General features: G+C 44.1%; 1 protein-coding gene across 5 annotated transcripts in view; it reads left to right on the top strand.

Annotated features, from left to right (window-relative positions):
* Nucleotides 1–23,677, top strand: part of mybl1 (v-myb avian myeloblastosis viral oncogene homolog-like 1) — a 174,476-nt gene that overhangs the window by 35,252 nt on the left and 115,547 nt on the right. For 4 of the 5 annotated variants that reach the window (XM_038809507.1, XM_038809510.1, XM_038809505.1 and 1 more), the window contains exons 2-4: nucleotides 3,463–3,568; nucleotides 3,944–4,015; nucleotides 10,356–10,448. In XM_038809507.1, the coding sequence (XP_038665435.1) occupies nucleotides 3,463–3,568; nucleotides 3,944–4,015; nucleotides 10,356–10,448 (271 nt within the window). The remainder of the gene's footprint in view (nucleotides 1–3,462; nucleotides 3,569–3,943; nucleotides 4,016–10,355; nucleotides 10,449–23,677) is intronic. The other variant, XM_038809506.1, reaches the window with a different exon arrangement.

The following is a 23,677-nucleotide window of genomic DNA, read 5'->3' as shown; positions in this document are numbered from 1 at the left end:
GGGCAACTTCCTCCTGACTGTATACCACAGTGCCACCACCTCTGCTGGGTCTGTCCTGATGCTGGGTGTGTGTACGTGTACGTGTGTGTGTACGTGTGTGTGTACGTGTACGTGTGTGTGTACGTGTACGTGTGTGTGTACGTGTACGTGTGTGTGTACGTGTACGTGTGTGTGTGTACGTGTGTGTGTGTACGTGTGTGTGTGTACGTGTGTGTACGTGTGTACGTGTGTACGTGTGTGTGTGTGTACGTGTGTGTACGTGTGTGTACGTGTGTGTACGTGTGTGTGTGTGTACGTGTGTGTGTGTGTGTGTGTGTGTGTACGTGTGTGTGTGTGTGTGTGTGTGTACGTGTGTGTGTGTGTGTGTGTGTACGTGTGTGTGTGTGTACGTGTGTGTGTGTGTACGTGTGTGTGTGTGTACGTGTGTGTGTGTGTGTACGTGTGTGTGTGTACGTGTGTGTGTGTGTACGTGTGTGTACGTGTGTGTGTGTACGTGTGTGTGTGTACGTGTGTGTGTGTACGTGTGTGTGTACGTGTGTGTGTGTGTACGTGTGCCTGTACCTGTACCTGTGTGTGCGTGTACCTGTGCGTGTACCTGTACCTGTGTGTGCGTGTACCTGTACCTGTGTGTGCGTGTACCTGTACCTGTGTGTGCGTGTACCTGTACCTGTGTGTGCGTGTACCTGTACCTGTGTGTGCGTGTACCTGTACCTGTGTGTGCGTGTACCTGTACCTGTGTGTGCGTGTACCTGTCTGTACCTGTGTGTCTATGTGTATCTTGGTGTGTGTCTGCGTATCTTGGTGCGTACATACGTGTGTCTGCGTATCTTGGTGCGTACGTACGTGTGTCTGCGCGTATCTTGGTGCGTACGAACGTGTGTGCGTGCACGTTCGGGCATCGTTGTGGCCAGTGCCTCCTGGGCGCTAGGATAATACAGCCGCGTATATCTATATGAGCCTCATAGCTAGTACTGTTTCAAGGTCCCCTTTAGGATTTGAGAAATTTGGCACTTATCTGGCATGCCATAACACATTTAAGGCCGAGATGATGAATTTCTTCTCTTAGAGGGTCGTTAGTCTTTGGAATACTGCAGGCCACAGAGCAGTACTGGGCCATTGAATATATTAAAGGCTGAGTTGGACAGGCTTTTGATTTACAAAGGGTTATACGGTACAGGCAGCCAATCAGGTATCCGGTAACGTCCGGTATCAGGTAATCCGGTATGACCACAATCAGATCGGCCATAATTGCATGTCAGAGCAGGCTGGATGAGACAAATAGCCTACTCTTATTTCTTGCGTTTTCGGTTGAACATCTTGTCTGAAAGATGATATCTGAAACCACAATGCTCAAATGTTGCAGAAATGAGAGTGCTCCCATTAAGCGATTGTAACCGACTTTGTATTCATTCTTATCGTGGAGGAAAATGTTAATATATCAGCATTACAAGGGAACCAAAAAATGATTAATGGGAAGGAAATGGTTAATTCAATTCAAGAAAGAGCATGCCAATAGACAAAGTAATGGGATTGGAGATGAAAGAGTCTTCAGGACCTGATGGCTGGGACTTCAAGTCCTATTCCAGGACTTGAGCGCAGAATCAAGGCCAGAGATCCAGTGCATTAATGGGGGAGTGCTGCACTGTGGAAGTGCTCTTTTTCAGAGGTTCCCTCTTGGTGTAAAAGAGCCAATGGCACTATTTTAATAATATTCTTGATCAGTGTCACTAATAGGCCTACATTAACACTGCAGTGAAGTTACTGTGAAAATCCCCTAGTCGCCACATTCCGGTGCCTGTTAGGATACACTTAGGGAGAATTCGCCTAACAAACACGTCTTTTGGGACTTGGTGGGAGGAATCCAGAGCACCCAGAGGAAACCTACGCAGATACGGGGAGAATGTGCAGACTGCACAGACAACGACTCTAGCCGGGAGTTGAACCCGGGTCCCTGGTGATATGAAGCAACAGTGCTAACCACTGTGCTACAGCATCAGTAAAACGTATCAAATTGCTGTTTGTGAGAATTGTTATGTACAAATTGGCTGCGTATCCTACATTTCTACAATGCTTAAACTTCAAACTACTTAATTGTCTTTAAATGCTTTGCTATATCCTGTTTGTAAAAAGCTTACATAAGGTCAAGCCTATTTTTCTGCGGTATTGTCTGGAAGCTGGGCCATTTGGGAGTGAAATTTTTCATGAAGGGTAGTGGAAATTTGGAAATCTCTTCCTCCAAAGAGTTGTGGGTCACAGATCATTTGAAATTTTCCTGACTTAGACTAGCAGATTTTTATTTATAGTTAGAATATCAACAAATAGGATAAAGGTGGGTGAGTTGAGGAGATGTACAGATTGACTGACTGATCCAATCGAATGGCAAAACATGCTTGCAGTGCTAAATGACTAGTTCCTCTTCCTATTATCCCTGTTAATTTCTCGGCTTATTGGTGAAGAGTGGCCACTTGTTCCCATTCCCCAGGAAAATCGGACTTAACATCTGCCTATCTATCCCATAAATGGGCAGCACGGTAGCATTGTGGATAGCACAATCGCTTCACAGCTCCAGGGTCCCAGGTTCGATTCCGGCTTGGGTCACTGTCTGTGGGGAGTCTGCACATCCTCCCTGTGTGTGCGTGAGTTTCCGCCGGGTGCTCCGGTTTCCTCCCACAGTCCAAAGATGTGCAGGTTAGGTGGATTGGCTGTGATAAATTGAACTTTGTGTCCAAAATTGCCCTTGGGTGGGGTTACTGGGTTATGGGGATAGGGTGGAGGTGTTAACCTTGGGTAGGGTGCTCTTTCCAGGAGCCGGTGCAGACTCGATGGGCCGAATGGCCTCCTGCACTGTAAATTCTATGTAAAGATGAAAAGACTCTTTACAATCTACTGCGGATCGTTCGATTGCCTTTTGGCCTCATAAATTGTGAATTATCTGGTTATCTGAGTTAAGCAATGTTTTTAATAAAGTAAGAATTTAGTGCTGAATATAATTGGTAGATAATTTGATACAAGCATTTTTAAATTAAGAGAAAATGATAAGCATTTCTTATTTTCTAGTTTATCCTGTATTAATGTTATGAAAGTTTGGAAAGACCTGACTTTTACATGGTTGATGGATAAATCCTAAATTAAAGCACTTAGTATTAGTGACTTGAGATATTTGCAATTGAATGGAAACATGGATGTAAACATTAAACTCAACTCCCAGGTACACATTTATGTGGCTTAGATAAAAATCTTGAACAACTTTGTTCTAAGCCTGTTTATATACATGGAAACTTTTCTATTCATTTTTTTGATTCTTATGCATCTTTAGCATTGTTTTGGGGTGAGAAGGTGAAACCTATTACATTTTAATTGAATTTAACTTTCATTATTGTCAATGCAGACTTGAATTGTCTTGAAGACTTTTGTGACTAATTTTAATATAATAATGTATGAACATCTATCTTTTGGCAACAGTGAAGATGATGATGATGAACATCTGTTCCAAGAACGTGACTATGACATGCCTCAACAGAAAGGTACAAAGAAGCTCTGTAACAAAGTTAAATGGATACCTGATGAGGTAAATCTGGTCCTAGTGGAATATGCGCACTTGTTTTATTATTTCAATAATCTTTAATATGTGCATGATTTTAAAATTTTTTATAATCTTTCATTTGGCTCTCGCAGTACTAAATGAGGATCATGTTGTATAATTGTAATTAATCATCTTGACGAAATAATTTTATTGTTTAAATTTAATTTGACTGCAATGATAAATTGCTGAAGAACTAAAGATTTAACTTAATTTCTGTTCGAATTCTCTTGATTGAACCAATTAATAGCTACTTTCAACCAAATGAGCTAAATTCTTGGCTGTGTTAGGTTGTATCGTAACCTGCAGTTCTAGTCTACGTATAATGAATCCTCTATTTATTCTCTCATTTGTAATAAACAGGATGAAAAGTTAAAGAAGTTGGTAGAAGAACATGGCACAGAAGATTGGAATTTCATTGCTAATCATTTTCTTGTAAGTGAAAGTATCCATATTTTTATTTTATTCTTTCATGGGATGTGGATGTTGCTGCTAGGACAGAATTTATTGTCCTTGAGAAAGTGGTGGTGAGCTGCCTTCTTGAACTGCTGCAGTCCACCTGTTGTAGGTCCACCCACTCTTCTGTTAGGGAAGAAGTTCTAGGATTTTGATCCAGCAACATTGAAGGAATGGTGATATAGTTCCAAATCAGGATTGTGTGTGGCTTGGAGGAGAACTTGCAGGTGGTGGTATTCCCGTGCACCTGCTGCTCTTGTGCTCTGAGATGGTAGGGGTTGTGGGTTTAGACGGTGCTGTCGATGGAATATATGATCAGTGAGGCCATCTGTAAAAGGAAGATAATATTTCTGCTTACATGGTAATCAAATAAACTTTTAGCAGCCAATATTAAATCCTAGCCTTAGAGGGTACTTATTTTGTGGAACCTATATTCACATTAAAAAAAACATCTGTCATACTTTGCTCAGAAGTTATTTTATTGCCAGCTCATATTTCTTAGGCATTCAGAAAAAATAAGACTTTAAAAAATAATTTAATGGAATGTGGATCTACCTGGCTAGGCCAGCATTTCTTGCCTGTCCCTAATTGCTCTTGAGAAGGTGGGGGTGAGCTGCCTTCTTGAACCGCTGCAGTCCATGTGGCATAGTGTAGTTGGTGAAGATATTCCAGGATTTCGACCCAGCCACAGTGAAGAAACAACAATATATTTCCCAAGTCAGGATGGTATTTGGCTTGGAGGGGAACTTGCAGGTTATGGTATTCCCATGTGTTTGCCTAGATGGTAGAGGATGTGGGGTTTGGCAGGTGCTGTCTCAGGAGCCTTAGTGAGTCCCTGCAATGCATATTGTCGATGGTATATGCTGCTGCTACTGTGCGTTAGCAGTGGAGGGAGTGAATGTTTGTGGAAAGGGTGCCAGTCAAGTGGGCTGATTTGTCCTGGTTGGTGTCAAGCTTCTTGAGTGTTTTTGGAGCTACACTCATCCGGGCAAGTGGAAAATATTCCATCACACTCCTGACTTTTGCCTTGAAGATTGTGCACAGGCTAGGGGGAGTCAGAAAGTGAGTTAGTTGCTGCAGAATTCCCAGTCTCAGATCTCTTGACGCCACAATAATAGGTCCAGTTCAATTTCAAGTAACCCCCAGCATGCTGATAGTGGGGGATTCAGCAATGGTAATGCCATGGAATGTCAAGGGACGATGGTTAGATTCTCTCTTGTTGGAGATGGTCATTGCCTGGCACTTGTGTACTGTGAATGTTACTTGCCACTTGTCAACCCAAGCCTGGGTATTATAAAGAAAATCAGTTATTTCCTGGTGTTTTTTCAGTTTTCAGAAAAGGAGAGAAGGCTGCTTATCTTAAACAAGAATTGACTTCTCTAATTTACCTTGGGATATATGTATTTACATCAATTAGAGTTTGTTACTTTAAAGGGAAAATCCCCAACGGCCCCGGGGAGATACTCAGGGAGTCCGGTAGTAATAGCTCTGTTGAGAATTTGGAGGCAGTTTCGACAACACTTCGAGTTGGGGACAGGGTCAAGGGAAATGCCAATTCAGGGAAACCAGAGATTTGAGCCAGGGAAATGGGATGGAAATTTCTGGAAATGGGAGGAGAAAGGAATTAGGACACAAGATTTGTTTCTTGGGGGTCATTTTGCAGGATTCAAGGAGCTGGGAGCGAAGTATGAGCTAGAGCAGGGGGAAATATTTAGATATATGCAGGTTTGAGACTTTGCCAGAAAGGAGATAGAGTTTCCCAGTAGAGCTGGCTTCCACATTGCTGGAGGAGGTGCTGACAACAGGAGGCCTGGAGAAGGGGGTAGTATCGGCAGTTTATGGGGCTATTTTGGAGGAGGAGAAGGCGCCGCTTGAAGGGATCAATGCAAAGTGGGAGGAAGAGTTGGGAGAGGGTATGGAGGAGGGGGTCTGGTGTAAGGTGCTCCGGAGGGTGAATGCCTCCACCTCGTGTGAGAGGTTGGGGCTGATACAGCTGAAGGTGGTTTGTAGAGCCCACCTTACAAGGGCGCGGATGAGCCGACTCTTTGAGGGGGCAGAAGATGTGTGTGAACTTTGCGGGGGGAGGGGCCCATAAACCACGTTCATATATTTTGGTCCTGTCCAAAGCTGGAGGATTACTGGAAGGAGGTGTTTAGGGTAATCTCTAAAGTGGTGCACGTAAAACTGGACCCGGGCCCTTGGGAGGCCATATTCGGGGTGTCGGTTCAGCCGGGGTTGGAAACGGGCGCGGAGGCTGATGTTGTAGCCTTCGCCTCGTTGATTGGCCGAAGCCGGATCCTGTTAGGGTGGAGATCAACCTCTCCACTCTGTGCCCTGGTGTAGCGGGGGGACCTGCTGGAATTCTTGACTCTTGAAAAGGTCAAATTTGAACTGAGGGGAAGGATGGAGTGGTTCTACAATTCATGGGCGTTATTCATTATGCACTTTCGAGAATTGGATCACATCGAACATTGGGGGTGGGGAGGGTTGGGGGGTCGTGGGGACTGTATGTGTTAATGGTGACTATGGGTGATTCCTGATTCCTTTTTGTCATTTGTTTGTTAACATGCGGGCTAATGTCTGGGGTTTGGTGGGAGGATGGGATCATTGTTATTGATATGGGGATTGACATTACATTTGTTACTGATTATTGTTTATTGTTGGGTGTAAATTTGGGAGAAAATGTGAAAAAGGAGGAGAATAAAAAATATTTTTTTAAAAATTAAAGGGAAAATCTCCACTTAGTAGAAGAATAAAACATTGATAATAAGTACATTGGCTCTGAATTTCCTGGACCAGGGAGGGCATCTTGCTTGAGCAATTAGAATTAAGGATTGAGAAAGAAACCGAGGAATGACTGAGAATGCCACAGTGTGAATTAGTCAAATCAGCAACAGAAAAAGAAAACGCCGATTTGAGAGGAAAAAGAGGCAGAAGGGAAAGTAAGAATTTAATATTAATTCTCGCAAAGAACAACTTGCAGGAATGAGGCTCCACAGTTTCAGTTTGTGCCTTTTCCAAGCTGGAGAAGTTGACTGGCATTCCAAGAAAACAAATATCTTCATTGGTAGGGTTCTTTTAAGTTGTTAAGTTCCAGCCAAACATTATCTAGCAATTTGTGTCAATTCCTCATCACAAATTGCAGGACAATTTACAAACTAATAATGGGGCATTAAAATTGCTGTTATTTTGCCAGGAAATTATGACCCATTGTATAATGCTCCCATTTTAAAGCATTGCAGGGTTAAATTTGTGAGCGGGTCCAGAGGACATGAATAAGTGAGGGAAAGCGTGTGGAAAGAGGTGCTGCTGAGTGATTGAGGGACGTGGCGAGTTGGAAAACGGTGTGTGCATGTATTTGTGCATTGTCGGGGAAAATAAGCTGATTACAATGCATGTGGGGTTGGGTAGAATTTTGAGTTTTCGTTCACTGTGGAATATGGAGAGCTTGGCTGAAGCCAGGCATCACTGGCAAGGCCAACCTTTGTTTCCTATCCCTAATTGCTCTTGGGGTAACATTGGAAAATGGTTTGCGAAGCTCTGCTGTAGTCCTTTGATTTGCTTTGCATATATGTAACCCAACAAGGTCATGTTCTGCGGTTCGTCTGGAATTCATCCTGGATTACATGCACTAACTGTATTGAATGGGGAATTGTTGAGGTCACATTGGTGATTGTATCCAAGTACACTGGTCCACAGTCTTGACAGTGACAGAACGTAAACAAAGGGAATATTACTAATAATAATAACCTTTTATTGTCACAAGTATGAAGCTACTGTGAAAAGCCCTGAGTAGCCACATTTCGGGACCTGTTCAGATAAGCTGGTATGGGAATTGAACCCGCGCTGCTGGCCTTGTTCTGAATCACAAATCAGCTGTCTAGTCCACTGATCTAAACCAGCCCTACTTGAAATCTAATAATTTCACCTCTTCAAAGTGCCCTGGAAGCATTTGCACTTCACTACAGATCATAAAAGTGTTGGAATTATATGATTCCTTGTTATAAATGACATTAGATCCCTTTATCTTTGGCCACCAATTTTCAGTATTTTTTGTCTTTGACTGCACTCATCCCAGCTAAGGTTACAAAGGGGAAGGAAAGCTAAATATGAAAGAATGGACCAAAACTAATGTGGTTATTGTTTGTGTTCAGAAGCAATACACCAAATTTGTGAGGAGAATCAAGCAAAATTATTTGAAAAGGTCGGTTTTCCGTTTAGCAGTAAGAAAAAAATAGAACTCTAGAAACTTTTCTAATATATGAGTGAACTAAAAGGGACAGAAACCGAAAAGTGGTGGGAATGGTTTTGGCACCCTAAAGAGCGGAGTATTTGTATCAGAGTTGACCAGACGCCAAACCAGGTGTTGTTGGTTGGTCAGTTGAAAAGGAACTCTGGAAATCTATGCCATCAGGATTAACGTGACTCAAGCGAGAGAGTGAATAAAGAACAATACAGCACAGGAATGGGCCCTTCGGCCCCCAAAACCTATACCCGTCATGATACCAACCGTTGCCAAAACCCTCAGCACTTCCTTGTGCGTTTTCCCTCCATACCCATCCTATCCATGTGTTTGTCAAGATGCCTTTTGAACGCCATTAATGTATCAGCTTCCACAACCTCCCCAGGAAACGCGTTCCAAGCACTCACCACCCTCTGTGCAAAAAACCTGCCTCGCACATCCCCTCTAAACTTTGCCCCACGGATCTTAAACCTGTGCCCTCTGGCAACTGATCTTCCACCCTGGGAAAGAGTGCCTGCCCATCCACTCTATTCATGTACCTCATAATCTTGTAGACCCCATCAGGTCATCCCGCAACCTCCGTCTTTCTAATGAAAACACACCAAGTCTATTCAGCCTCTCCATGTAGCTAACACCCTCTAGACCAGGCAACATCCTGGTAAACCTCCTCTGCACCCTCTCCAAAGCCTCCACATCCTTCTGATAGTGTTGCGACTAGAGTTGTGCACAATATTCCAAGTTCTGCCTTACCACGGTTCTATAGAACTGTAGCATGACTTGCCAGTTTTTATACTCGATGGCCCGTCCAATGAAGGCAAGCATTCCATATGCTTTCTTGACTGCCTTGCCCACTTGTGTTGACACCTTCAAAGATCTGTGGACATGCACGCCCAGATCTCTCTGACTTTCTATATTCCCAAGCGTTTTGCCATTTACGGTATATTTCCCTTCTATTTTAGACCTACCAAAATGCATTACCTCAGATTTGTCCGCATTAAACTCCATTTGCCATTTCTCTGCCCAAGTCTCCAACCTATCTATGTCCTGCTGTATCTTGTGACATTTCTCAACACTATCTGCCACTCCACCAACCTTGGTATCATCCGCGAACATACTAATCAGAGCGGCCACATTTTCCTCTAAATCGTGTATGTACACTACAAACAACAGAGGCCGAAGCACACATCCCTGTGGAAAACCACTAGTCACAACCTTCCATTCAGAAAAACACCCTTCTACTGCTACCCTCTGCCTTCTGTGACCGAGCCAGATCTGTTTCCAGGTTCTTGAGCGTATACTTGGCAGTATATCTGGGAACCTTGGTTAATATGCAATTGCTGGTGAAAGTGACTTGAGGGCCAAACTCATTGAGCGGGAAAAGTGAGAGATTTTACACACTGGAGGCAGAGTTGGAGGGACTGAGTTTGCATATGTGGCACCATATTTATGCAAGAATTGATGCAAGTGCTTGTAATTACGTGAGGTTTATCTTCATTGCATTGACTATTAAAAATGAAATTCATCTTTTCTAGTCTAGTACCATTTACGGTTAAGGCATGCTTAATTTTACGTTGATTTTGGGTTTGGCTCTTGCAATAAAAGTTTTTAAAAGTGAAATCTTGTTCTTCGATTCCTTTGATCGGTGTTGTTTAGGGATTCCTTATTTTCAGATTATTAGTTTCCACATAGGGATCTTCACAGTGGATTTTAAGGAGTGTCATAGGAGAAAAGCGAGATAGAAAGCCAGAGATGCAGGGAGAGTATTCCAGAGTTTGGGCTGCCAACAGTGTAACCACCAGTGGTGGATTGATTAAATTAGGGATGCACGGGAGGCTAGAATTAGAGGAGTGCAGATATCTGAAGGTTGTGGGGTTGGAGGAGATTGTTGAGATCAAGCGAGGTGAGGGAGCAACACAAGAGTCCTTCTAGCATGTTATTAAATTACTTCATGCTTGTGTGACTTGGATATTTAATTGTAAATGCATGTGAAAAGTGCTTTCTGGTTAATGTAACTAATTTAAAATTTGGTACATTTCTTGTTTATATTGCTAATCAAGGACTTTGGAAATGTTGCAGAACCGAACAGATGTTCAATGTCAGCATAGATGGCAAAAAGTTTTGAATCCAGAACTAATAAAAGGACCATGGACTAAGGAGGAAGATCAAAAGGTAAGCTAATTAGAAACCTAAAACTTCTAAAAATTATGCTGTTGTTAGTAACTTTTCCATGATACACTTCTATCATCTCTCCCCTCAAACTCCTTTTGCCTGAAAGAGAACAACCCCAGCTTCTTCACCCAATTGTGCAGGTAAAAAACCTAATTCCTGTAACCATTCTGGTACATGTTCTCTGCCCCCTTTCAAGTATTCACAGCCTTCCTAAAGTGTGCCAACAGGACTGGATGAAATACCCTAGTTGGGGCCTAACCCAGTGTGTTAAAAAAGATGTCATTGTGAGAGCAAAATGCTCTTGTCATTAATGGCTGAACCATCGAAAGGTTTTCTAAAACCGGCCAGGTACGCATTATGTCACAACTGATGTCACATTTGAAGTCATTAGAAGCACCTCCGGGTGCTCCGGTTTCCTCCCACAAGTCCCGAAAGACATGCTGTTTGGTGATTTGGACATCCTGAATTCTCCCTCAGTGTACCCGAAAAGCGCCGTAGTGTGGCGACTCGGGATTTTCACAGTAACTTCATTGCAGTGTTAATGTAAGCCTACTTGTGAAACTAATAAAGATTATTCTTATTGAAAGTAGACAATGATTAGAATCATAGAATGGTGATAGCACGGGAGGCCGTTTTCTTCACCATCTCTAATGCCTTCACGTTCTTTCTAAAGTTGATGCCCAGAACTGTTTAAAATATTCCACTTGAAGTGGAACCAGCATTATATACATAGAATCCTACACTGCCGAAGGAGACTGTTCGGGCCATTGAGTCTGCATTGACCTCTGAAAGAGTGCCCTATCCCTGTAACTTAACTGGCACATCCCATGTCCTAAGGGGCAATTTAGCATGGCCAATCCATCTAACCTGCACATCTTTGGCCCTTGATTTTCTGCTCCGGATCCCATATGCTTAATTAATTGCTTTCTCAACCTGCTCTGCCATGTTCTGAGTTGTGCACATGTATTCCCAAAATCCCCTTGCTCCTGCAACCCCTTTAAACATGTGCCTTTACTTTTTTGTTTGCCTCTCCTTGTTCTTCTAACCAAAATTAATCACTTTACACTTCTGACTTAAACTTTATCAGCTGGTCCACCTATTCCATCAATCAGCCGTTTGAAGTTTATCAATATCCTCACAGATCACAATATTTCCAAGATTTGTATCATCTTAAAAATGTTTAAATTGTGCTTTGTATATCCAGGTCTAGGTGATTTATACATCAAGAAAATAAGTCGTCCTAACACCAACCACTGGGGACTCCCTGTTCCTCCAGTTGGAAAAACAATCATTAACCTGTTTCATTCAGCCAATTTTATATCCATGCTGCCACTGTCCCTTTATTCCTTGAGCTTTATTTTGCTGCTAAGCATGTTAAATGGCACATTATCAAATGCCATTTGGAAGTCCATATATATCACTTCAACTGCATTATTCTCATCAAGATCTCTGTTACCCTCTCAAAAAGAACTCAACCAAGCAGCCTAAACACGACAGTCCCTGCTGGCTTCCTTAATCAATGCACATTGTCTATGGGACTGTTAATTTTGTCCCAGATTATCATTTCTAAAAGCTTTTCTGCCATCAGGTTAAACTGACTTGGCTTTTAGTCACTCTGTTTATTCTTGAAGCCTTTATTCTAACAAGGATGTAACATTTGCAATTCTCCTGTCCTCTGCCACTACCCTTGTATCTAAGGAGGATTGGAAGGCTATGGCCAGTGCCTCTGCAATTTGCGCTCTTGTTTCTTCAGTAGTTTGGATGCATTCCATCTGGTCCTGGTGAAGAAAAGAGGAAGAGAGAAAATGGAGAATTGCAGGACTATTGGGAAAGTGCTGGAATCTATTTTTGACAAAGTCTTTCAATGATTTTTTCAATGAATTGTTATGACCAGACAAAGGCTGTGTTTTGGAATCTACTGGGAACCAGCTACTTTAGACCTAGTAATGTGTACTAAGATGGGATCAGTTAAGGACTTCATATTAAAGGTACCTCCAGGCAAAAGTCATCAAGACATGATAGAATTTCAAATTCAGTTTGAGAGCAAGAAAATTGGACCTAAAGCTAGTGTCTTAAAGTTGAATAGACAATTACAAGTATATGAAGGCACAATTGTCAAGTGGACTGAAAAAGTAGGTTAAAAGGTAAGACAGTGAGAGGACTTCGGTGGCGGCAATGTGCTGATCAGTTGCACACAGGGTAGCTCCTTGAAGATTTTAGTTTTGGCCCTTTATGCCACATTAATGGGTGCTTTGGTTGGAAAATTCGTTGAATAAGAATTAGCCTCCAAAGTGGATAGTTGGTGGGTTACTGCACATGGCAGAGATCGAATAAGGCGACGATGTTGGAGGTGGAGGGTCTCTGTGGCAAAGTTACTGAAGGCATGGAGGAGGTTGGAGCGGTTTGCAGCAGAATTGACCCCACATCTGGAGATGTTTTCGACTCTTTGGCACGAGGGGAACTGCCGGCCACGCCGGTGCAAGCATCGATTTTGTTAATACTCAAGAAGGATAAAGGCCCGGTGGAATGTGGGTCGTATAGCCCATCTCCCTGTTAAACACTGACGTGAAGGTGCTGGCGAAGTTATAGATGAGGAGGTTGGAGGAGCGATCAAGGTTGCGTGATGTTGCAGAATTCCTTAAACTGCCGACGATTAAATTCACCCTTTGGGGCTCGGAGGAGAAGTTCTGGGTGAGAGGGTCCCTTTTTGAGCACCTGTTCATTGCCCGTGGGGTAGGGGAAGGGAAGGAGGTTAAAGAGAGAAAAGGGGGAGGAAATGTCAACCTGAGGATTGTTATGCGTTCAATTGATTATGGGTTTATGTTTATGTATGCCCTCGTTTGAATGAAAAAAAATACTTCATTTAAAAAAAAAAGGTAAGACAGTGCCGATGCAGTGTCAGACACTTAAGGAGATCTTTATTTACATTTTACATCTTGCATTTAATTAGATCATTGCACCTGAGGAAGACATCTGTAACTAACCAAGGAAGCTAAAGGTGGCGTCAAATTGAAAGAAAGGGCATACAATACTGCAAAGATTAGTCATGGGGTGGAAGATTGAGGAAATTTTAGAAACCAGCAAAGGGTAACTTTAAAAAAGAGAGTTAGTTTAAGTATAAGTGAAAACTAGCAAGAAATATAAAAACAGTCAAAGCTGAAGGGGGAGATGATGGTGTAATGGTATTGTCACTGGACTGGTGATCCAGAGACCCAGGATAATACTCTGGGGACCCGGGTTTGAACGCCACCACATCAGATGGTGGAAATTGAATCCCCCAAAAAATGATAACCATGAAACCATTGTCGTTTGTTGTTTTTTTAAAAAAAACCCAGCTGGTTCACTGATGATCTTTAGGGAAGCAAATCAGCAGTCCTCGCCTGCTCAGACCTACATGTGACTCCAGATCCACAGGAATGTGGTTGACTCTTAAATGTCCTCTGAAATGGCCTCGCAAGCCACTCAGTTCTATCAAACCACTACAAAGTCTAAAAAGAAAGAAACCGCATAGACCACTAGATAACACAAATTAAATGAAATGAAAATCGCTTATTGTCACGAGTAGGCTTCAATGAAGTTACTGTGAAAAGCCCCTAGTCGCCACATTCCGGCACCTGTTCGGGGAGGCTGTTACGGGAATCGAACCGTGCTGCTGGCCTGCCTGAGTCTGCTTTCAAAGCCAGCGATTTAGCCCAGTGTGCTACCCAGCCTTTCGATCATGCAAAGTCACCGTACTAACATCTGAGGCTTGTGCCAAAGTTGGGAGAGTTGTCTCACAGACTAGTCAAGCAGCAGCCTGACATAGTCATACTCACGGAATCATACCTTAAAAATAACACCTCCGACATCACTATAACTATCCCTGGCTATACCCTGTCGCACCAGAAGGACAGATCCAGAAGAGGTGGTGGCACAGTGGTATACAGTTGGGAGCACAAGACTTGTGCTCCAGAACTTGCCGCACCCCTAGCCAAGCTGTTCCAGTATAGCTACGACATTGGCATCTACCCGGCAATTTGGAAAATTGCCCAGGTATGTCCTGTACACAAAAAGCAGGACAAATCCAACATGGCCAATTACCACCCCATCAGTCTACTCTCAATCATCTGTTAAGTGTTGGAAGGGGTCAACAACAACGCTTTCAACATCACTTAATTCGCAATAACCTGCTAAATGGTGCTCCGTTTGGGTTCTGCCAGGGTCATTCAGCTCCCGACCTCATTACCAGCTTAGTTCAACCATCGACAAAAGAGCTGAACTCAGAGGTGAGGTGAGAGTGACTGCCCTTGGCATCAAAGCAGCATTTGATCGCGTATGGCATCAAGGAGCCCTACCAAAACTGGTGTCAATGGGGAGGGGCAGGGGTGGGAGGAACTCTCTGCTAGTTGGTGTCATACCTAGCACAAAGGAAGGTGGTTGTGGTTGTTGGCGGTCAGTCATCTCAGTCCCAGGGCATCACTGCAGGAGTTCCTCAGAGTAATGTCCTAGGCCCAACTATCTTCAGCTGCTTCATCAATGACCTTCCTTTCAACATAAGGTTAGATGTGGGAATGTTCACTGATCACTGCATAATATTCAGCACCATATACAGAAGCAGTCCACATGGAAATGCAGCAAATCCTGGACAATATCCAGTCTTGGGCTAACAAATGGTCAGTAACATTCATGCCACACAAGTGTCAGGCAATGGCCATCACCAATGAGTGAGAATCAAACCATCAACCCTTGACTTTAAGTGACATTACCATCACTGAATCCCCCCGCTATCAACATCTGGGGGGGTTACCATTGACCAGAAACTGAACTGGACGAACCATATAAATATTGTGGCTACAAGAGCAAGTCAAAGACTATATGAATCCTGTAGTCAGTAACTCTCCTCCTGACTCCCCAAAGGTCGTCAACAATCGACGAGACACAAGTCAGGAGTGTAATGGAATATTCTCCCATTTGCCTGGGTGAGTGTAGCTCCAACAACAAGAAGCTCGACATCATCCAGGACAAATCAGCCCACTTGATTGGCACATCTTCCACAGACATTCACTCCCTCCACCATCGATGCACAGTAGCAGCAGTGTGTACCATCTGCAAGATGCACTGCAGGAACTCACCAAGGTACTCCTGAGGCAGCAACTTCTAAACCACACCCACTGCCATTTAGAAGGACAAGGGCAGCAGATACATGAGAACACGACCACTTGGAAGTTCCCCTCCAAGTCACTCACCATCCTGACTTGTAAATATATTGCTGTTCCTTCGCTGTTTCTGGGTCAAATTTCTGGAACTCTCTCCCTAATAGCACAGTGGGTGTACCTACACCTCATGGACTGCAGCCATTGAAAAAGGCAACTCGCTCTCAAGGGCATTTGAGCAAACAAAGTAAATGCTGACCTGCCAGCGAAGCCCACATCCAATAAAAATTATTTTTTTTAAAAAGGAAAAGAGTATCATAAGTGAGCATTTGACCCTTAAGAGGGTGAAACTGGGGAATTAATGGGGAAATGAGAAAATGGCACGTGCTTAGAACAAGTATTTTGTATCCGTCTTCACAGTCGAAGATGAAAAAGCATCCAAGCATAGTTGAATATTCAGGCAAAAAGGAAAGAGGAACTTGGAGAAATCACCATCATTTGAGAAAACGAAACTAGTGGGATTTGAGACCCTGGACCTGATGACCTGCATCTTCAGGTCGAAAATGAAGTGGCTTGAGAATCATTCACACATGTTCTGGTCTTGTCCCAAGCTACTTGGGTTCTGGGTCTCATTTTTTTGAGATCGTGGGCGAAATTCTCCGACCCCCAGCAGGGTCGGAGAATTGGCTGGGGCCGCCGAAAATCCGGCCTCCGCCGTGGCAGAGATTCTCCGCCACCCGGGAAGTGGCGGTGGCGGGAATCTCGCCACTCCGAACGGCGAGGCCCCTGCGGTGATTCTCCGGCCCAGATGGGCCAAAGTCCCGCCGCTGGGAGGCCTCTCCCGCCGCCGAGGTTTGAACCACCTCTGTAACGGCGGGATCAGCGGCACGAGCGGGCCCCCGGGGTCCTTGGGGGGGGCGAGCGATCGGACCCCGGGGGGTGCCCCCACGGTGGCCAGGCCCGCGATCGGGGCCCCCCGCTCAGACTCCGGGCCAGTGCCCTGGGGGCACTATTTCTCTTCCGCGGCCTCCGCCATTGCGCATGCGCCGGTGGTGACGTCAGCGGCAGATGGCCGCTGACGTCACCGCCGGCGCATGCGCCGCCCGGCGAAAGCCTTTCGGCCAGCCCCACTGCCGTGGGCGCCGGTTTTTTGCGCCAGTCTTCTGGTGCCAACCGCTCCAGCGCGGGGCTGGTCCCCAAAGGTGGGGAGAATTCCCCACCTTTGGGGAGGCCCGACCCCTGAGTGGTTGGCGCCACTCCCCTACGCCGAGACCCTTCGTCACGCTGGGTAGGGGAGAATCCAGCCCCATGTCTGAGATTGTTGGGGTCAAACTAGAGCCGTGTCCACTGGTGGCAATCCTTTTGGGTGTAAGATTCCCAGAGCTCCTTGAGAGGGGAGGGGGAAGGCTGACGTCTTGGCCTTTGCCTCCTTAGTGGCCGAGAGGCGAGCCCTGCTTGGATGGAAGTTGGCGGTGCCACCCAGGGGCTCTGCATATTTGAGTGACCTGGCAGAATTCCTGCGATTGGAAAAGATTAAATATACCCTGAGAGAATAGTCGAGGGGGGATAGGGGATTCAAGGTTGTTGCTGTTACTTTGTTAAAATAAAAATGACAAACTGTTTGTATGTAAGAATTTGATAATGTTTGGAATAAAATATATTTTAAAAAGTGGCTGCAGAGATAGTTGATGCATTTGTTAGAATACTACAGTGCTGGTGATCAGTCAGCCCATCGGGTCTACACTGACCCTCTACAAGAGCACCTTACCTCTGCCCACTCCCCCATCCTATCCCTGTAACCCCACCTCACTTAACCTGCACATCTTTGGGTTGTGGGAGGAAACTAGTGCACCCAGAGAAAACCCACACAGACATTGGGAGAACATGCACATTCCACACTGACAATCGCCCAAGGCCAAAATTTAACCCAGTGCTAATCACTGTGCCACCGTGCCGACCCAATCGTCCAAAATTCCATTGGTCCGGAAAAGTCCCAGTGGATTTAAAAACTGCAAATGTAACACTCTACTTGAGAAAGGAGGGAGGCAGAAAGCACAAAATTAGGAGAGATAGCCTGGGGATTATCATTGGGAAAATGCTGCGATCCATTATTGATGGGGTAATAGCAGGGAATTTAGAAAATCATATTACAATCAGGGAGTACTAACATAGTTTTTTTTTACTTTAAAAAGGAAAATGGTGTTTGAGAAATTTCTTTGGGGATGTAAAAAGCAGAGTAGATAAAGGGGAACCAGTAGATGTCATGTATTTGGATTTCCAAAAGGTGGTCAATATTGTGCCACAGAAAAGGTTACTGCACAAGTAAACTTGTTGGGGGTGATTTTTTTTTAGAATGGTTAGAGGACTGGCAACCTAACAGGAAATGGTCAGGATAAAACGGTCATTTTCAGATTGATAAACTAACTAGTGAAGTGCAGTAGGGGTCAGTACTTGGGCATCAACTATTTACCATCGATATTAAGGACTTGGAGCTACATTTTCTGATAATCCAAGTTAGGTAGGAAGGCAAGTTGCGAGGAGAATATAAACAGTCTGCAAACAGATATAGATATGTTAAGTGAGTGGAAAGCATTTAGCAAATGACGTATAATGTGGATAAAATTGTGGTTGTCCACTTTGGCAGGAAGAATTGAAAAGCAGATTATCATTTAAATGGAAAAAAACTGCAGAATGCTGCAACACAGAGGGACTTGGGTGTTCTTGTACATAATAACAAAATGTTAACATGTAGGTACATCAAGTAATTAAGAAGGAAATTGAATGTTTGCCTTTATTGAAAGGTGAAAGTATAAAAGTAGGGAAGTCTTTCTAAAACTATATTAGGCATTGGTGAGAACACACCAAGAGTATTGTGTACAGTTTAAGTCACCTTATTTAAGGAGGGATATACTTGCATGGGAGACGGTTCAAAGATGATTCACTTGGTTGATGATGAGAGGTAATCTTATTGAAATATAAGAAAGAGACTGAGGGGTTTGACAGGGTAGACCATAAGAGGATGTTTACGCTTGTGAGAGAATCTAGAACTGGGGCGTGCATTTTGAAAATAAGAGGACTGGCATGAGGAGGAATTTCTCTTGGAGGATGCTGAATCTTTGTAATCTCCACTCCAGAGAACACTATTGGTTAGGTCATTGAATATCATCAGGGCTGGCTTCGGCAAATTTTTGATTGACAAGAGTCAAGGGTTCCAGGGAGAGCCAGGAAAGTGAAATTAAGGTCACAATCAGACCAACCATAATCTTCTTGGCTGGCGGTGCAGGCTCGGGAGGCTGATTAACCTATTCTTATTTCTTATTTCATAAAGTCAGCATGGTTTTACAAAGGGAAATCATGTTTGCCAAATATATTAACTTTTTTTGAGTAAATTACTCGTGGAGTAGATGAACATAAGAACATAAGAACTAGGAGCAGGAGTAGGCCATCTGGCCCCTCGAGCCTGCTCCGCCATTCAATTAGATCATGGCTGATCTTTTGTGGACTCAGCTCCACTTTCCGGCCCGAACACCATAACCCTTAATCCCTTTATTCTTCAAAAAACTATCTATCTTTACCTTAAAAACATGTAATGAAGGAGCCTCAACTGCTTCACTGGGCAAGGAATTCCATAGATTCACAACCCTTTGGGTGAAGAAGTTCCTCCTAAACTCAGTCCTAAATCTACTTCCCCTTATTTTGAGGCTATGCCCCCTAGTTCTGCTGTCACCCGCCAGTGGAAACAACCTGCCCGCATCTATCCTATCTATTCCCTTCATAATTTTAAATGTTTCTATAAGATCCCCCCTCATCCTTCTAAATTCCAACGAGTACAGTTCCAGTCTACTCAACCTCTCCTCATAATCCAATCCCTTCAACTCTGGGATTAACCTAGTGAATCTCCTCCTGCACACCCTCCAGTGCCAGTACGTCCTTTCTCAAGTAAGGAGACCAAAACTGAACACAATACTCCAGGTGTGGCCGCACTAACACCTTATACAGTTGCAACATAACCTCCCTAGTCTTAAACTCCATCCCTCTAGCAATGAAGGACAAAATTCCATTTGCCTTCTTAATCACCTGTTGCACTTGTAAACCAACCTTCTGTGACCCATGCACTAGCACACCTAAGTCTCTCTGAACAGCGGCATGCTTTAATATTTTATCGTTTAAATAATAATCCCGTTTGCTGTTATTCCTACCAAAATGGATAACCTCACATTTGTCAACATTGTATTCCATCTGCCAGACCCGAGCCCATTCACTTAACCTATCCAAATCCCTCTGCAGACTTAAAGTATCCTCTGCACTTTTCGCTTTACCACTCATCTTAGTGTCATCTGCAAACTTGGACACATTGCCCTTGGTCCCAAACTCCAAATCATCAATGTAAATTGTGAACAATTGTGGGCCCAACACGGATCCCTGAGGACACCACTAGCTACTGATTGCCAACCAGAGAAACACCCATTTATCCCAACTCTTTGCTTTCTATTAATTAACCAATCCTCTATCCATGCTACTACTTTACCCTTAATGCCATGCATCTTTATCTTATGCAGCAACCTTTTGTGTGGCACCTTGTCAAAGGCTTTCTGGAAATCCAGATATACCACATCCATCGGCTCCCCGTTATCTACTGCACTGGTAATGTCCTCAAAAAATTCCACTAAATTAGTTAGGCATGACCTGCCTTTAACGAACCCATGCTGCGTCTGCCCAATGGGACAATTTCTATCCAGATGCCTCGCAATTTCTTCCTTGATAGATTCCAGCATCTTCCCTATTACTGAAGTTAAACTCACTGGCCTATAATTTTCTGCTTTCTGCCTACCTCCTTTTTTAAACAGTGGCGTCACGTTTGCTAATTTCCAATCCACCGGGACCACCCCAGAGTCTAGTGAATTTCGGTAAATTATCACTAGTGCATCTGCAATTTCCCTAGCCATCTTTTTTAGCACTCTGGGATGCATTCCATCAGGGCCAGGAGACTTGTCTACCTTTAGCCCCATTAGCTTGCCCATCACTCCCTCCTTAGTGATAACAATCCTCTCAAGGTCCTCACCTGTCATAGCCTCATTTCTATCAGTCGCTGGCATGTTATTTGTGTCTTCCACTGTGAAGACCGACCCAAAAAACCTGTTCAGTTCCTCAGCCATTTCCTCATTTCCCATTATTAAAACTCCCTTCTCATCCTCTAAAGGACCAATATTTACCTTAGCCACTCTTTTTTGTCTTATATATTTGTAAAAACTTTTACTGTCTGTTTTTATATTCTGAGCAAGTTTACTCTCATACTCTATCTTACTCTTCTTTATAGCTTTTTTAGTAGCTTTCTGTTGCCCCCTAAAGATTTCCCAGTCCTCTAATCTCCCAGCAATCTTTGCCACTTTATATGCTTTTTCCTTCAATTTGATACTCTCCCTTATTTCCTTAGATATCCACGGTCGATTTTCCCTCTTTCTTCCGTCCTTCCTTTTTGTTGGTATAAACCTTTGCTGAGCACTGTGAAAAATCGCTTGGAAGGTTCTCCACTGTTCCTCAACTGTTCCACCATAAAGTCTTAGCTCCCAGTCTACCTTAGCTAGTTCTTCTCTCATCCCCTTTATTTAAACACAAAACACTAGTATTTGATTTTACTTTCTTACCCTCCATCTGTATTTTAAATTCCACCATATTGTGATCGCTCCTTTCCGAGAGGATCCCTAACTATGAGATCATGAATCAATCCTGTCTCATTACACAGGACAAGATCTAGGACCGCTTGTTCCCTCGTAGGTTCCATTACATACTGTTCTAGGAAACTATCGCGGATACATTCTATAAACTCCTCCTCACGGTTGCCTTGACCGGCCTGGTTAAACCAATCGACATGTAGATTAAAATCCCCCATGATAACTGCTGTACCATTTCTACATGCATCAGTTATTTCTTTGTTTATTGCCTGCCCCACCATATCGTTACTATTTGGTGGCCGATAGACTACTCCTATCAGTGACTTTTTCGCCTTACTATTCCTGATTTCCACCCAAATGGATTCAACCTTATCCTCCATAGCACCGATGTCATCCCTTACTATTGCCCGGATGTCATCCTTAAATAACAGAGCAACACCACCTCCCTTACCATCCGCTCTGTCCTTCCGAATAGTTTGATACCCTCGGATATTTAACTCCCAGTCGTGACCATCCTTTAACCATGTTTCAGTAATGGCCACTAAATCATAGTCATTTACGATGATTTGTGCCACCAACTCATTTACTTTATTCCGAATACTACGAGCATTCAGGTAAAGTACACTTATGTTGGTTTTTTTACCTCTGTTTTGAATCTTAACATCTCCAGTTTTATTCCTTTTGTTATTACTGGGCCTATTCACTGTGCTCCCCTCAGTCACTGTACCTTGTACTGTCGCCCTTATGGATTTCTGACTATGTCTTCTCTGCCTTGCACTTTTCCCCTTACTTCCTTTTGTTTCTGCCCCTGTTTTACTACCTTCCAACTTCCAGCATTGGTTCCCATCCCCCTGCCACATTAGTTTAAACCCTCCCCAACAGCTCTAGAAAACACCCCCCCTAGGACATCGGTTCCAGTCCTGCCCAAGTGCAGACCGTCCGGTTTGTACTGGTCCCACCTCCCCCAGAACCGATCCCAATGCCCCAGGAATTTGAATCCCTCCCTCTTGCACCATCTCTTGAGCCACGCATTCATCCTATCTATCCTGACATTCCTACTCTGACTAGCTCGTGGCACTGGTAGCAATCCTGAGATTATTACCTTTGAGGTCCTACTTTTTAGTTTAACTCCTAACTCCCTGAATTCCGCTTGTAGGACCTCATCCCGTTTTTTACCTATATCGTTGGTGCCTATGTGCACCACGACAGCTGGCTGTTCACCCCCCCCCCCCCCCCAGAACGTCCTGCAGCCGCTCCGAGACATCCTTGATCCTTGCACCAGGGAGGCAATATACCATCCTGGAGTCTCGATTGCGTCCACAGAACCGCCTGTCTATTCCCCTTACGATCGAGTCCCCTATCACTATAGCCCTGCCATTTTTCTTCCTGCCCTGCTGTGCAGCAGAGCCAGCCACGGTGCCATGAACCTGGCTGCTGCTGCCTTCCCCTGGTGAGCCATCTCCCTCAACAGTATCCAAAGCGGTATATCTGTTTTGCAGGGAGATGACCGCAGGGGACACCTGCACTGCCTTCCTACTCTTGCTCTTTCTTTTGGTCACCCATTTGCTATCTCCCTCAGTAACCTTCACCTGCGGTGTGACCAACTCGCTAAACGTGCTATCCATGACCTCCTCAGCATCGCGGATGCTCCAAAGTGAGTCCATCCGCAGCTCCAGAGCCGTCAAGCGGTCTAACAAGAGCTGCAACTGAACACACTTCTTGCACGTGAAGGAGCCAGGGACAGTGGACGTGTCCCTGAGCTCCCACATCGCACACGAGGAGCATGACACGGGTCTGGGATCTCCTGCCATGTCTTAAACCCTTGGTAAACTTAAACAACTACAATTTCAAAATAAAAATAAATAAATTAGACAATGAAAAGAAAAAGAGAGACTACTTACCAGTCACTTACCAGGGTTAAAAAGCACCTCCTCACACTCTGCACCGATTTACCTCACTGCACCAAATTACCAAGTTTAAATCTCTCACTCTGTATGAGTCTCACTCCGGATGTGTCTCCTGGAAAAGTGCTCGCTTACTGTGTGCGCTCTCTGTCTGTCTTTTATACAGACCTCAGCTAACCGATGACTCAAAAAAAAAAACCTTACCTTCAAAGAGAATAATACAATGTGCCCCTAAACAGGCCTCAACAGGCCTCAGGTGATTGACAGATAACTGCCTCTCAGCAATTAGGGTGGGCTTCAACCAATCAGACACTAAGCTCCACACTGCACTTTTAACTGAAAAACAGCAGAATTAGATTTTCCACTTACCTTTGCTGATTTACCTCACTGCACCAAATTACCAAGTTTAAATCTCTCACTCTGTATGAGTCTCACTCCGGGTGTGTCTCCTGGAAAAGTGCTGAAGAACCACTAGTAGATATAATTTACTTGGATTTCCAAAGTGCATTCAATGAGGTGCC

This window comes from Scyliorhinus canicula, chromosome 10 (assembly GCF_902713615.1).
Source record: "Scyliorhinus canicula chromosome 10, sScyCan1.1, whole genome shotgun sequence".
Lineage (NCBI taxonomy): Eukaryota > Metazoa > Chordata > Chondrichthyes > Carcharhiniformes > Scyliorhinidae > Scyliorhinus > Scyliorhinus canicula.
The sequence above is the reverse complement of the archived record's forward strand: the minus strand, read 5'-3'. Positions and strand labels throughout refer to the sequence as shown.